Source organism: Drosophila teissieri, unplaced genomic scaffold (genome assembly GCF_016746235.2).
Source record: "Drosophila teissieri strain GT53w unplaced genomic scaffold, Prin_Dtei_1.1 Segkk19_quiver_pilon_scaf, whole genome shotgun sequence".
NCBI lineage: Eukaryota > Metazoa > Arthropoda > Insecta > Diptera > Drosophilidae > Drosophila > Drosophila teissieri.
Window position 1 is genome coordinate 212,895 of NW_025224997.1, and position 16,648 is coordinate 229,542.

At 41.3% G+C, this 16,648-nt stretch overlaps 1 protein-coding gene across 1 annotated transcript; it reads right to left on the reverse strand.

The window, feature by feature from the left end:
* Positions 1 to 11,213: 11,213 nt before the first annotated feature.
* On the reverse strand, positions 11,214 to 11,743 carry LOC122625626 (60S ribosomal protein L38). Its single transcript, XM_043805721.1, has 2 exons — positions 11,586 to 11,743; positions 11,214 to 11,527 (listed from the first exon to the last, which is right to left on the reverse strand). The coding sequence occupies exon 2, from the start codon at positions 11,525 to 11,527 to the stop codon at positions 11,315 to 11,317; it is 213 nt and encodes a 70-aa protein (XP_043661656.1). The 5' UTR covers positions 11,586 to 11,743; the 3' UTR covers positions 11,214 to 11,314.
* Positions 11,744 to 16,648: the final 4,905 nt, after the last annotated feature.

A 16,648-nucleotide genomic window follows, 5' to 3' on the forward strand; every position in this document is an offset into this window, starting at 1 on the left:
GTACATTTGTTGAATGTTATAGGCAGCAGCTTTATCGTTTGGAAGCCCTATAGGAGAATGGCAAGCCTGAGGGGTACAGCGCAGTCGATCTGCAAGGAGCAGCAATTAGTTGGGAAGCGAGCTAGCTTCCGACGCGATCGTCGCCACCAACCGCCGGCAGCAGCAGGAAATACCATTAAAATCCCTAAAGAAAACCAATTTCCGAGAGAGTTAATTTCCGAAACAGCACTCCAGCTGTTAGAAAAACATCGTTTATTTCCACTCACAGTTGTTCGAAAGCTTAGGAACACGGAAGAAGACGACTCAGTTTTGAATCGTCTAGCCGGCCGCAGACGACAACAGCGGAGTAGGAAGTAGACAGACTTGTGTATACTCTACACAGTGCAGCCCGAGTCAGTGCACATCAAATGCATAGGACTAGCAGGTGCATTTGCTTTTAGAAGGGAGCAGCTGACCACGGATGATTGGCATTGACAAAGGGACACAACAAATCTCATTGGGACTTATTAATTTTCTATTATTTGAATAGGATTACTGAGCGTTTTTCTTTCAGAAGAGAAACTCAGGCCACGTGTAATAGTGAAAGGCATAGGCCCAACAAAAACGGAAGACAAGAAGCGCCAGCCGCTTGGACTGCAGACAGCGAAGCTTATGTCTGACCACGGCAAACGTTTTATGTTGTTGTTATAGCTGATTAGCAATAGACAACGCTCGTCAGTTTTTCTGTCATTTCGCTTTTGTGCTGAAACCTTTTGTTTGAATATAAGTGCATTTTTATTTGCAAGCATTGCTATGCTTTTTTAATTTGCATTTGATTTGCGAAACGAAGTTTTGATTGATTTTATCGACTTATATTTTTTATATTAATATCATTTTCAATTTATATTATTTTCTACATCTTCAATTCTTACATATTTCTTACATATTTATATATTACATATTTACATATTTAAATACATTTCTATAGATTTCTTATTTATAAAACAAATAAACCTTTATTGGTAGAAACTTCAGATTTTCAAATCGAAGCCTGAATCTTGTTGTGGAACGGGTTAGAAATAGATTCCATAGCGATCTCAGGGTTCGGAACTTGGATATATCTTTTTATTTACTTATTTTAGGAGCGTTTATCTTATGATTATAGTTTTTTTTGAGTTGTATTTTTTCGGTTTTATATTATTGATTTTTCTCGATTTTGTGAATTCGTGGGCTAAAATAAAAAAAAAAATTTTGGACAGAAATCATGGATACAGAACCTACGGGGTCAACAAAATGCACACTCTGCGACAAGACCTTGCTACCGGTTCAAGTAAGTCGTGCAAAATGTGGACATGATTCCACAAGGAATGCATGGACTCTCTGATCAAGTCAAAGGGCAGTTGTCCGCGTTGCAAGCCTAAGGGAGACTCTGCTAAGCAGAAAACCCCAGCTTCAGGAAAGCAATCGGTTAGCAGCATTGACGCAGAAGCGATCAGCAACATTGTAGCGCAACAAATAAAGGCGCTGCAGAATGATATGCTAACCAAGCTAAAAGAGCAGATGGGGCAAATATTTCAGCCAAATTTCGCGGCACAGATACAGAGCCACCAAGATCAGCCGAATCTGTCCAAAACTTTGGAGATCCGTCTGAATTAGGGGATTTTAAGCTACCGGATAGACCCGTTTCAGCCTTTACAAGCTCAGATTTGAGCAGCCGTCCGGATAAGGTCGGACAGATCATCAGCAGCTGGAAGCTGCGATTCAATGGGGCTCAAGACGGTCTTGGTGTGGATAATTTCTTATATCGAGTGGAGGCGTTAACCCGGCAGACGCTCAATTCCCCATTTGATTTGGTCTGCGGCAACGCTAGCGTGCTCTTCGATGGGAAGGCACGTGAATTTTATTGGCGTTTTCACAAAGTATCCGATAGTTCGCGGCGGGATTTGCTTACAGAAGCTTTACGCAAGCAGTTTCGCGATACGCGCACGGATGTGGATCTAAGAGAGTCAATTAGGGACCGGAAACAGAAAGAGAGAGAGAGAGCTTTTTACGTCGGTGTATTCGTGCCTGTGTCCTGGGAAAGGACTCTGGCCGAGGGAGGGGCATCCGACGTTCAGGCACCAAGATGCCGGCGTAAGCTCGTCGATTTTGGGTCGTGGGATCTTGGTAAGCCCCTCACCTCCCCAACATAACGAGAATAAATATTAGTAGTGCCTGAAAAAGTTCGTACCGTTCGTCAGTCAACAGTCCTCACTGCCCCACAAGCTGTAGCTTGATCGTAAAACGATCGGGCAATGTTTCGTCCACGTTCTCTCCCTTTCATGCATCCGCATGCCTGATGGATCGTCGCGGGCCGCGCAATACGATCCCCTTTTGTCAAGGTTGTCCGTCAAACGTTATGTCATCGTTATTGACCTACTCCACTTCGCGCGTTAGCACCCCTTCTGAAAATTTTTACCTAGATCGTTGGCTTACCAAGATCCCACGACCCAAAATCGACGAGCTTACGCCGGCATCTTGGTGCCCGAACATCGGATGCCGTTCCCTCGGCCTGAGTCCTTTCCCAGGACACAGGCACGAATACACCGACGTAACAAGCTTTGACTGTTTCGATGATGCCATTGTGCAGATAACGGACTGTCTAGAGGTTCCAATGCCGAAAAAAGATTTTATAGAAACTCTTCGCCGGAATTTGCGTCCGGAAATTAGGCATAAGCTGTTAAACGTACCAAAAGCCAGCTCCTTTTCGAAAGCAGGTATCCGTGCAAGTGCAGGAGTATTTGTCGGATGACGCGGCGGAGTTTTCTGACGCCGATCAAGTAGCCGAGGTAGATGCTTTTGCATTGGTGTGCTGGAACTGCAGGAAAGAGGGTATCACGATTGTGAGCAGAAAAGGAGAATATTTTGCTATGGTTGTGGAGCACCAAACTCCTATAAACCATCCTGCCACAAGTGTCAAAAAAACGTGAAGCTGAACACACGACCCAGACAGCAGCCGTGTGTTCTTCGAGAAAAGCCAGCGAACCTAGATGTCAACTAAAAAAGCTATTTGAGGAATTAGACGTACAGTGGCGTGCAAGTATGAGTACATGTTTGCACGCCACTGTAGATACTGACGGCAATCCGCCGATCTTCTGGCCTCAGGTTTTAAAGAACAAAATCAATAGAACTTTACAAGACTAATACAAATGAAAAAATATCAAAACATTTTTTAAAAGTGTGGGCGTGGCAGCTTTGGGCGTTAGAGTGGCAAAAAGTTGTTAGGCAAATCGATAGAAATTTACGAGACTACCACAAAAATGAAAAAATATCAAAACATTTTGCAAAAGTGTGGGCGTGGCAGTTTTGGGCGGTTTGTGGGCGTTAGAGGGGGCGTGGCAACATGAATCGACAAACTTGCGCTGTTTCTATATCTCTGGAGTCTGCATGCTGAATCTCAACATTCTGGCTTTTATAGTTCCTGAGATCTCGAGGTTCATACGGACGGACAGACGGACATGCCCAGATCGACTCGGCTATTGCTCCTGATCAAGAATATATATATACCATATATATGGTCGGAAACGTTTCCTTCTGCCTGTTACATACAATACGGCCGATGGCCAAAGGCAAAAAGTGATTGGCCGATTTAAAACGCCGGTTCAGTACGAGGAAATGACACAAGAGCTAGAATTATATATTATTCCTTCTCTAAGCCAGGATTTATATTTGGGCATTTTTTTGGACCGTGTTTGGACGCTTTCCACAGGAAATGAGTATTGAAGAATTGACCAGTGACGCTCATGTCTTGTCTGACATCCAACGAGTCAAGTTGCAGGCAGTTATTGATAAATTTCCTTCTTTCGCTGTCTTGGGTTTGGGAAAAACAAGCATGCTTTCCCATTCTATAGATTTTGGGGAAGCCAAGCCCGTAAAACAGAGACATTTCCCTGTTTCGCCAGCTGTTGAGAAGTTACTCTTCAAGGAAGTTTATCGTATGATCCAGCTCGGCGTAATTGAGGAATCGGATAGCCCTTGGTCTTCTCCTTTAGTTCTGGTGCAGAAACCAGGTTAGGTGCGACTATGTCTCGACAGCAGAAAGGTGAACGCAGTGACAAAGAAAGACGCGTATCCTTTGCCACAGATAGATGCTATCTTGAGTCGTCTACCTAAAGCCAATTTTATTTCCAGCCTGGATCTCAAAGATGCCTATTGGCGAATTCCACTAGATCCGCAGTCGCGCGACAAAACCGCATTCACGATTCCTGGCAAGGCATTATATCAGTACAAGGTGATGCCCTTCGGTTTAACGAATGCGTCGCAGACAATGACTAGGCTAATGGATAAAGTTATACCGGCTGAACTTAGAAATAAAGTTTTTGTGTATCTGGATGATCTCCTGATCGTCTCAGACAGCTTTGAGGGTCACTTAAGGGTTTTGAGCACCATTTCTAGTCACATAGAGCTGCTGGTTTGACATTAAACGTGGAGAACAGCAAATTTTGCATGAAATATTTTAAATATTTAGGCCATATTGTGGGTGAAGGGGTAGTTCGAACGGACCCAGATAAATTATCTGCAATGACGGATTTTCCATTGCCAAGGTCTTTAAAAGCGTTAAGACGATTTCTCGGAATGGTCGGTTGGCACCGAATATTCATTAGCAATTTTGCAGCTGTATCGGCACCCTTGACAGATCTTTTAAGGCCCAGGCAAAAATTTGTGATGACTCCGGAAGGAGAAGAAGCGTTTGCGAAATTAAAGGAGATGCTTTGTTCTGCCCCAGTTCTTCGTAGCCCAAATTTCAGTCAGCCATTTTACATTCACTGCGATGCCAGCAACTCCGGAGTGGGAGGAGTATTAGTGCAGAAGTCTGAAAGTGGCGAAGAATGCCAAATAGCATTTGTCTCGAAGAAGCTAAACAAGCTTCAATTTTAAAATTGAGCATAGAAGCGGTAAGCTCAATGTAGGCCCTGATGCTTTATCACGGGTTAACGAGAAAGAGGTTGCGGCTTTAGATGGAAGTCATGGGTTGTTAGTTGATTTGGAGTCCGGTCCGGAATATAAGGAACTTGTGGAGAAAGTTAAAGCCAATGTTAGCAGTCTTCCGGACTTAAAAGTAGCTGATGGATTTCTCTACAGGAAGACAGAGCATTTAACAGAAGACCCGATGTATAATAGTATTTGTTGGAAGTTATGGATTCCTAGGGGCCTAGTGCACGAAGCTCTTAGAAGTGCTCATGATGATCCCTTAGCTTCACATGGAGGTGTGCATAAAACGTTGGAGCGGTTAAGGAGGTGTTATTATTGGCCCAGACTGATAAAGGATGTGAAGGAGTACATTAAGTCTTGCGAGACCTGTAAGTCGACCAAGGCTCTTAATAGTACTTTGAGACATGGGAGTAGCTCCTAAATCCGCAAGGCCATTCCAAAAACTTTACGTCGATTTTTTAGCCCCATATCCCAGGTCAAGGAGTGGAAACATAGGGATATTCATTGTGCTAGATCAGTACAGTAAATTCGTTTTCCTAAAGGCTGTGAAAAAGTTGACAGCTGATGTGGTAGTTAAATATATGCAGCAAGAGCTATTTCATACTTTCGGTGTCCCGGAAATGCGAATGCATCCGAGCGGGTAAATCGTTCCGTCATCGCTTCCATACGATCGTATGTTCGTAGCGATCAAAAGGATTGGGATGAGCAGCTAAGCAGCATTTGCTGGCCCTCAGATCGGCGGTTCACTCTAGCTTAGGAACATCACCCTGCTACATGACATTTGGCCAGCACTTCATATCATCTGGTGCCACATATAAATTGCTGAGAGCTCTTCATCTGCTCGAAGACAGGTCATTGGCGTTCTCAAAGGAAGATTCTTTAGAAATTGTCCGTAGCAGAGCGTTAGAAGTTATGAAGAATCAGTTCGAGAAAAACGAGAAAAGGTACAATTTGCTCTCAAAGGAGGTATCTTTCGGTGAAGGTCAGGAAGTCTATCGCAGAGATTTCAAGCAGAGCAATTTCGCAGCTGGTTACATTGCGAAATTGGGGCCATCCTTTGTGAAAGCCAGGGTGAGAAAGAAGATTGGTGAAGTGCATTATGATCTTGAGGATTTGCAGGGACGTTACGTTGGATGGTTCCATGCTAAGGACATAAAGCAGTAGCCTCGCAAGCTGTTTTATCAGTCTTGGAGTGTTGACCCCAAGTCTCATCTTACTGAGGGGGTATTTTTGTAGCGCTTGCTCGAAAGATAAAGATACTTTCTAGCGCCATCTGTTGGTCAGATTAAGTTTGGGGAACTGTGTCGCCGCTAAGGTAAGATAGGGTAAGGAAAAAGGCATAGACGAATAGATGCGAGAGAGCAACAGTGGTTAACGTCACACAGTTGACGTTTCACCATTTCACCTATTTTCTCGTAAAGGCTTACCGCCACTTTTCCGGCGTCAGGGTCTTCTATTTCCATTTTGGCAAGCGTAGAGAAAGGTTGGTTGTGTCCAAAAAAAAAAAAAAAACTTGAATAAGTGCCATCGGGAAATATTTGTGTTATAATAGTGCTGAGCTGTGAATCTGAAGATAAGCGATAAGGAGCGAACACTGAAGTAGATAGGTACATTTGTTGAATGTTTTAGGCAGCAGCTTTATCGTTTGGAGGCCCTATAGGAGAGGGGCAAGCCTGAGGGGTACAGCGCAGTTGATCTGCAAGGAGCAGCAAATATTTGGGAAGCGAACTAGCTTCCGGCGCGATCGTCGCCACCACCTGCCGGCAGCAGCAGAATATACCATTAAAATCCCTAAAGAAAACCAATTTCGGCCGAGAGAGTTAATTTCCGAAACAGCAGCCCGGATAGAAATAAGCTTTTATGCTGGAAACTAACAGAACATAGTTCGCTGAGCAGAGCGGCCTAGATAGATATAGAGCCAAAAATAAATAAAAGAAAAGAAAAAATCCTTAAAATTAAGGTTAGATTAAGCTGAAGAAAATACGAAATGAAATGTAGGGCGGCAAATCCAACGAGGATTTAATATTCACTTAGTTACCCTAAATAGTGCGAAAATGAAAAGAGATAATAGTATCATTTAAACAAGTGTAAAGGGCGTGTCGCCAAATGGTCATCGTTATTCTTCCCAATTTTACTTATGTATGTCGTTGTTGTTGTTGCCCGTTATTTCCGTTTCTCCCAATTCTAGCACTTCAACGAAGAAAGCGCTTTCATCGGTGGATGTGAATAGTGCGGTGAGTGTCAAATTTAAAATATCACAATATTTAATGTAACAAAAAAAAAGAGAAAACTATATTCGGAAAAAAAAAATAAATTTTATCATGAATGAAACGAAGAAGAAACGATGATAGGGCAGTATAATTAAGCTCATTTTATTCGAGCTAAAAGCGTTTATGCTTGGCGCTGATAATTGTTGTTGCATAAAAAATGCCCTTTCAGCGCCAATATTCTTTTAGAAGATTCATAAAATTTTGCCTAGGAATGTAAATCCTATTTCGAATTGCCGTCCCATTCAATTTTATCCAGAAATTAAAGTTTCCAATAATTCTAAACTTCAAAATATTTAAACAACATTTTTAGACTCTATTTTAATTACATATTCTATCGTATACCGTTTATATTTATATCATGTGTTTATTGTTTAGGCTAAGTTATTTATTTCCTTTATGCTTGTAATAAAATTTTATAATGTCCTAAAGAAATTTTGAAGTGGCCGCAGCTAGCTTTGCTTTGTGATGTAGGGTGGCACTTGTTGAAGGGGTCGCTCAGGCTATTAAGCGCTGAGGGTATGAGCGACCATAGGAAGGGTGGGCAAGAGAAGTGCCTCCATAACATCCGAGGAGGTGAGAGAAGGGTTCAGCCGAAGTTGAAAATATTGGTTTTTCGCAGCATTTATTTATTTGTGTGTGGGTATCTCTATCCCGGTTGAAGCTTGTTGTTGCACGCAACTATCTTTTATTAAAATTATGTATAGGCATTCCGAGATCTGAGCAAGATCATCACCACCGTAGTCGACGAGCCAAGTGGGACAATTATCTTGCGTGCGCTCAGATCTCGAGTCTGGCCTGCTATATTTTTTATTAGTGTAGCGGTTCGTTACACAAGTTAAGGAGGGTGAAATTCGACCCAATCCGCGTGAAATGCAAGCGTTAATTAAATTACCTCCTCCACAGTCAGTTTCCCAAGTAAGACAGTTTATTGGTCTTGCATCATATTTACGGCAATTTGTGCCAAAATTTTCAGAGTTAATGAAACCGTTGTATGGTCTTACTTGTAAAAGTAAAATATTCGAATGGAAACCAGAGCATGAGCAGATCCGCAGAAAGGTTATGAAAATTCTGACAGATGAGCCAGTCCTTATTGTATTTGACCCACAATATCCCATCGAGTTGCACACTGATGCTAGTATTGATGGCTATGGAGCTATTCTGCTTCATAAAATTGACCACAAGCCTCATGTTATCGAATATTATATCGATATCATTCATACGAGCTTGAAAGTTTAGCCGTATACAATTCCATGAAACACTTTCGGCATTATTAACATGGACGGAATTTTACTGTATTTACTGATTGTAATTCGCTAAAAGCGACACGCAGTAAAATTGATCCTACGCCACGAGTTCACCTTTGGTGGGCGTATATGCAATCTTTTGATTTTGATATCCAGTATAGACCAGGTATTAAAATGGCTCATGTTGATTTTCTTTCGCGCAATCATCCGCTATCAGCCAAAACAATTGAGCAGTCTTTTACAAAGACAGAAGTTAAGCATGTCTTGTTAGCCGAAATAACAGACAACTGGCTTCTTGCCGAGCAACAAAAAGATCCTGAAACTTCAGCTATCGTTTTGAAAATTCAAAACAACGAACTCGGAGAAAGCTTAGCCAAAAGTTATGAATTACGTTCGAAAATGCTTTATCGCAAAATCCAGAGAAAGGGAATAACTCGGTGCCTCCCTGTAGTCCCCAGACCATTCAGATGGTCAATAGTAAACCATGTCCATGAAGCGGTTGTGCACCTTGGGTGGGAGAAAACTTTGGAATTCGAAAATATGGCAAAGTAGATATTCCATAGCAAACGATACATATTGATATTACGGGCAAGTTGAGCGGAAAGAGGGATCAAAAGGATTATATTATTTTCCAGATAGATGCTATTACTAAGTTTGTTTATTTATAAATAAATATAAACAGCGAAAGTTGTATAGACGCTTTAAAATTGGCAATATCCATATTTGGTGTACCATCGCGAATCACTGCAGATTAGATCAGGTAGATCTTTACTGGATCAAGTTTTAAATAATTCTGTTCAGCGTTCTTGGCATGCTACCGATTTGTGAAGAAAATAGTAAAGTTGATATAAATTTTGTAAGAAAAATGGCCAAAGAAAATAGGCAAAACAACGCATTGTATGATACAGATAGGTATAAATAATAAAGCTAAAATAAATCATTTTAAAGTGGGCGATTATGTTTTGCTCAGAAATGAGGAGAGAAATCAGACCAAATTAGACAATAAATTTAAAGGCCCATTCCATGTGGCAGAGGTGCTGGATGGAGACAGTTATGTCTTGAAATCTTTAGTTAATAAGCGAACATATAAGTATTTGCATGAAGCCTTGAGAAGTATGCAGACAGAAGAGATTTCCGGAGAGTTGGATATGTGTAATGAGAGCGCATTGGTTGATTCCAATGAGTTAAAACATTGAAAGAGACGTTACAGACATGGTTGGTGTCCTGAATGTCAGAGTACATCGCAATTTTTGGGAACTCACTGTCAGCTGTTGAAAATTGTATTACAAATTCAAGTATAAAAAAAAGAACATGATCCACAGCACTTCTGTCATTGAGTTGGTCAAATGAAACAAAATAATAATAAAGGCAAACAACCTTACCTTACCTTGCTTTAAATGGTCTTTACATACTTCACGTGCTAAATAATCTGCTAACTAAGAAATGAAATAATAAAAGCGAAAATAAGAACTTTTGTAACACACGAGGGCGTGTGCTGGTCAGGATGGCCGTGTCGGCGCTTTATATTTTATGTCGCTGCTTTATATTATATTTTTCATGCTGAAGCTTTATACCATGTTCATGTTAATTTAAATAAATGATGAAATCTAAAGCAATTCGCAGAATTCTCTATATTCTCTAGAATTCGTCTTGTGTCCGTTCGATGCCTGGGCTAACGGTTGTTTCTGTTTTGTGTAGCCTAGGCGCGACATGACTGTAAGAAGTGTGGCGAGCCTCGAGTAGATTCGGGCCTGAATTCCAGTGAACTTCGACGCGACAAAATTGCAAGAACGCAGTCGCGTAGATTTCGGGTGCCAGGGTCCGTTATGCTGATCTGCCACAAGCATATAAATACTAAGTGTGGTGTCGAAATGGCACAGCCTTCATTTGAGAGTTCAGCACGTCATTGCCTAGGAATCGCGCTGCCCGTGGCATCGACGGTATCGATGTAGTGAACGAAAATAATAATCATGCTCGGACATTAAATAGGGAATATCGATTCATAGGGACTCCCTTTCAGAAAAAGAATCAAATCAAAACGTACCCTATAAAGGTATTAAACAAAACTTTTTGAAATATTTCAAATTGTGTTACGATTAAATATCAAAAATGCTTATATTACTTAAATGTACTTTATTTTTTATACATATACGGCGGTTGTACTTTCTGGAGAATTGCCCATAAATGTATACAGTCCACTTTACAAAAATAAGTTTAAAAAAAGTCGCTCACGAAAATGGACTTGGAGAAATACCTTTATACATATATCTTTGTTTATCATGCTATTTCAATGAACACAGCTGTATGCAAGATCACAAGACCACAGAAGCACACGAAATGTTTTTTTATTTGATTTGTTTTATTATAGTTTTGTCATTTTCGGAAGCTAATGCGACGACCGGCACACTCATAGGATACTTTGATTTTAATAGTAAGCGCAATAACCCAAATTGTACAGGAGTATGGGAATCGTTTCCGACCTGTTACAGTGTATATATTTAGGATCGCTCGCTGAGTCCGTATGCACGCCTTTTCCTAAACTCTTCAAATATATACACTCCACGTATGCCAGGAGAACTTTTCCGTATGCGCTCCATAGAAAGCTGCCAACTGCTGACCCAAAGCTATTTTAACATTCAGTTTATAATAAACAATCGACTAGACAAGGGAACCTGATTATTATATATGCATTCATATATCTTTCCTGTCCGTCAATTTTAGTAAATTGTTAATCAAGACTAATTTTAAATTATGTGCTATCAATTCATTTTATTATTCAGCCACAAATATATCGCGAACCGAAATGCAGTCCTTTGCGGTAGAAATGATGCATTGCGTTTATTTAGTAAATTATTTCACCTCCTTAACTTGTAGTCCTGGCGGCAAAGACTGCTTAATTTTGTCAGCTTTTTCTTTATCCTGTACGACAAGAGTGTAAAGGAACCTCGAACAACGGATCTTAAATTTGGTGTTTGTGGGATTCTTTTTGATTTTGACAGCACGCGCATCTGAACGGCGTGCCTTATTGAGAAAATCTTTTACTTCTTTAATTTCCCGCGGCATCTGCATAAAAATATATATATACATTAGAATACAAACTTATTTCAATAAAAAGACTCACATTTATACAAATTCAAAGATATTAATCCAAAAAACTTAAAACTTGATCGTTATTGCTCCAGCAGTTAAGAGGAAAAGAAAACGTCTTTACTTCCGGTTAACAATGGAAAATACATAGTGTTGCATTTTGGAAAATCGAAATCGGTTGAAACATGATAAAACCCCGGTCACTAATGTGCCGCTAAGGTCACGTTTACACTGACTACTACCTGCCGTTCTAGTCCTGTTTATTTAAGCATTTAATGAGGATAATTTGGAATATTCTGAATCTCAAAATTATATATTGCATATCTGTCCATATTGATGTCAGTAAAGGTAGTTTTTCAATAGGCTATCATATTACCATGCGAACAATTAGACTTCCACGTTACTGCGCAGAAGAATGATCAAAATTGAAATAATAGATCGTGGTATAAAACATATATATGAATTTACATCATATTTGAAGTCAGTTTTATATTCGGATTCTATTGTCATGAACTGTAGTCAGAGCGATCAAGCTGTTGTTTATAAAAAAAAGGAACTATAGATCTCGAGCTGTAAATAATTCCGTTATATATCATTTCAAAAAATAACTTTATGTAATGCATGTAATGCAGAAACGTGCATATTTATGTCGAGCTGTGAATAATTCCGTTACATTCGTTTTTTATATAAATAAGCTTTTTATGGAAAATAAATTTGTATTATGTTTTGGTGAAGAGACTGACTTGTTGTTTAAGCAATATTAAACAAGAAAATAGTCTTTAAATTAAAAAGATCTTTTTTGTTTTTATTTTTGCCAAAGTGAGGCTTTTGTGACGACTAAGTGCACCGACTGTATAGTCTGGCTAGTATACGCGGAACCATTTAAACAGCTGCTGGAAAAATTCTGAATCAAACTGTACGAAGATTCCTCTTGAGTCTGCATACATTATGCTGTTTATAAAATAAGCTACAATACGAAAAGATTTTTCAATTATATTTTTTTTATAATATACTGTTTTTAAATATGTGAATTAAGATCAATTTTAGAACATACTTATATACATGCATACGTCATATATTCATGAAAATTAATATAAAAAACATGTATTGTATTTTTGAAATATATTCTTTAAAAGTGTGTACATTTTTGTTTTCATACATTGCCAGTTTCTATATATTTGATCGCCATTTTAAGAAGGTAAGGCACACCTTAAATAAACGGTACTTACGAAATGCATATGACGAAAACGATAGAAGCAGACAAAGCGCGGCGCATTTTTGTTGGTTTATTGCATTTCTGTTTAGTTGGCTAGTTTCAATTTTGAATCGTCAAGGTCACCAGTGTTTTCCTAGAAATCTAGCGAAGGCTTTCTGATTTGGGTTTGTATTTTGCAAGTAAGTAGCACATTTTTAATAATATTTATAATTATAAGTATTTATTTTCAACTTAATTATGCGTTTTTCTTTTCCTTTCGGTTATATGTATGTATATATAATATTTATATATTGCCGATGTTTGCCTTTCCTCTACCATAATAAATCAACAAGGCTACTGATACTAAAGGTTATATCCCCATTTTACTTCAACAAAATAAAATATTTATTGATTTATTATTCATAATTATTAATTCGGAAAATTAACCAGAAACAATCCTGAGTAGCGTTAACGAACGTATTGAATTATAAATATCCTGCAATACTTCTTTCGTGAATCATCCTGAAGCGTTACAGATAATGCTTACAGAATTTCTGGTAATGCTTACAGAAGCATTTTATGTAGGTAATGCGATACAATTTAGTTTTTTTTCTACACTTAAGAAGATGTATGCTTTTGGATATGATGAGGAAAATAAAAAACAGTTATGCTATAAAATAATAATAATATAGGTTAGGTTAGGTCGGAAGGCCGCGCATAGGCCAATATGGCCCATAGCTGTTCGAATGTTTCGCATTACCTACCTACCTGAATCGCAGTTCCGGCATTTGACGTGTTCGGTAATGCCCAGTATGACTGCGTGTGCCGCAGCTAGGCAGTGACCTGTAAGAATTCCCACTAACAGTCTGCAGTCTTTCCTTAGAAGATGCAGCACGTAGTGACTGAGTTTTGCGTTGCGCTCTTTGCACATGATTTTGGAATTTTGCAGGTGGTGGAAGTTCTTCTCCATCTGCTTTTGGCTCGTGTGTCAGCCCGTCTTCCCACTTCGCTTTGGAGCGTTCTAAGGAAGACAGGAACGTTTTCTGATCTTTCATTCGCCAGTCCAACGCCTTCCTTTGCAATTTCGTCGGCCGTCTCATTACCATCGATGCCCTGGTGGCTGGAAACCCAGTAGATCCTCACTGACGTGGTCGTGCTAAGGATATCTAATGCCTCCCTGCTTGCCAGTATACTTTTGGAACTGACCCTGACGATTGCATGGATCTTATCGCCGCTTGGCTGTCTACGAACAAGTTGACCGCTTCATGAGGGCGGTCAATGCTCTGCGCAGGCTCTGCCGCTTTCCTTATGGCGAATACTTCCGCTTGGAATATGCTGCATTGGCTTGGTGACTATGGAGTCAGATATGCTGCTCATGTCTCGACCAATTGGACTATGCCCGAGTCCTTGTAGAGACATATTCCCTGATGCAACTAGGCGTTGTGCAGCCTTTCCTGCAACCATTTGCGCGTGGATGTCTAGGGGATCAACTCCAACTATAGTTTCGAGTGCTTTTGTGGGGGTTGACCTCAGCGCCCCTGTTATGCAGAGCAGTGCCTGCCGCTGGGTTCTCTCCATGAGCTTGTTGTAAGTCTTCTTTTCCATAGCCTGCCACCACACTAATACTCCATACATCACAGTTGGACGCACCACCGAGATTTAAACCCAGTGCATTAGAGCGGGTGAGAGGCCCCATGTGCTGCTAAGCATCTTCTTGGATGCATATAGCGCTATGGTGGCCTTTTTCACCCTCTCTAGTACATTGGGCTTCCATGTCAGCTTGCTGTCTAGAACAATTCCAAGGTACTGGACTCGTGTCTTTGGGGTTAGCCTGGATGAGTTAATCTTCAGGGGGATCCATAGCGGCACCTTGTATCTCTTGGTGAAGGGAATGACGTCCGTCTTGCCCGCGTTTATGGTCAGTCGTACCCTCTTCGCCCACTCACATATCTCCTTGAGCGTTGAATCCATAATCGAGCTGAGTGTCGATGAACAGACTCCCGTAATAATTATGCTTATGTCGTCAGCATAGGCTGTTATCTTTGGGGCCTTCCTCTCGAATCTCTACATCAGGTCATCTACCACCAGATTCTACAGGAGAGGCGACAGGACCCCGCCTTGCGGCGTGCCCCTGTGTGCTCCTTTCACCATAGAGGCGGTACCCGTCTACAGCTTAGAAGATTTCTTATCCACAAACTGATAGCGGGGGGCGTGTTGGCCGCTTCTAGGCGATCCATTATAGCGTCTGTGGCCACGTTGTTGAATGCTCCGGATATATCCACAAACACTCCGAGAGCATATTTTTGGTTATGCAGGGCTTTCTCAATGGTGGCTACTAATGAGTGTAGTGCCGTCTCCACTGATTTACATTTCGTGTAAGCATGCTGGTTGGATGACAGTAGTCGTCCTGTATAATTTCGGATGTATATGTCCAGCAGCTTTTCTAGCGTCTTGAGTAAGAAAGAGGTGAGACTAATTGGCCTGTAATCCTTGGGGCTCATATGGCTGCACTTCCCTGCTTTTGGCAGGAAGACAATCCTAGAGGTCCTCCACTGGATAGGTATATACTCCGTGCTTAGGCAAGCTGTGAATATAGCGTGTAGCCATGGCGTGATCACTCTGTATGGTTGGCTGCTTTGATAGCAGCTTCCTGAGTCTAGTCGTTTCTGGGGCCGTCTCGGTATTGGAGTAGAAGTTTCTCCACGAGCTTCTTTGTGCCCTGCGTATTTCCTTCTCGTAATTCCTGAGTAGGATCTTGTATTCCCCATTGATTATATCATTATTCGCGTCTTTGGCGATTTGGAAAAATTCTGGAAGTTATTGCGTAGAAGCGAAAGATTGCCATTCCACCTGGTCCTCTTCCTGGCTCTAGATGTCGGGCATGCTGCGCGATGCGCATCTAATAATTCCCTGGAGAGGGTCTCTAAGGACTTTTCTATGTCCTCAGCGGAAGCTACCAAAAGGCGATTTCTCTCGCTCTCCAGCATCACAACAGCCAGGACATCCGTGCTGTAATGAGACATAAGGTTAGCATGCAGGACCTTCCGTACATGTACGCTGGCTCTGTTTCTGCTTACCGATGGTGTATAGAAGAGGTTGTAATTGGAGGACTTTAGTCAGGCAATCCATGGCTCTTGGACCAAAGCTATGTCGGCGGACCCTTGCTCCAGGGCGATGAGGAGTTCCGCCGACGCGACCTTGCTTTAATGAAGATTGAGCTGCAGCACCCTCAGTGGCATGGGTACTGGGCTCATCTCCATTCGACGGGTTGACTGTCAACGTCAGGTCTCCGTCCTCCTCATCCGTCTCGCCTAGCGAAAGTCCCTGGGCGGCTTCCGCGATGGTTTCCAGACCTAGGTCCTTCTCCACTTCGCCTGCCTTCAGGGTGTGAGCATCCTCATCCCCGGGATGGCGTTTTTTGCTTATTTTTCCTTATTTATCTTTTAGCTTCTTCTCGGGCTACTTCGCTTTCTGGGGGGGAGGGCATGCCTCCTTCGGCCCGTCCTTATTGGCGCTTTCTGTTGAGCGTTGCCTCTTGTTGGCAAGCGACTCCTTGGCGAATCCGCCCGTTGATGCCATGTTGGGGAGGTTGGCGAAGTGCCGCCTGCCTTCTGCGACCCTTTGCTCGGCCCAGGTTAGCTTTGCCTTCTCCTCTGGGGATAGGGCGGCTTTTCCCCTGAGCCGGCTTAGGATGCGAAGGGCGGCTTTGTATTGCGCCTTACACATATGTATATATGTACACACATTCTTCGTACATATACTCGTATGTACGAAAAAATGCAAAACCATATATGTGCACTTATTGTATACATATGTATATAAAATTTAAATCTGAATCTAAAAGTATGCAAAGTATGTATTTATGTTTTCTTACATTGTCTGATACCATTTTTTCGATCACA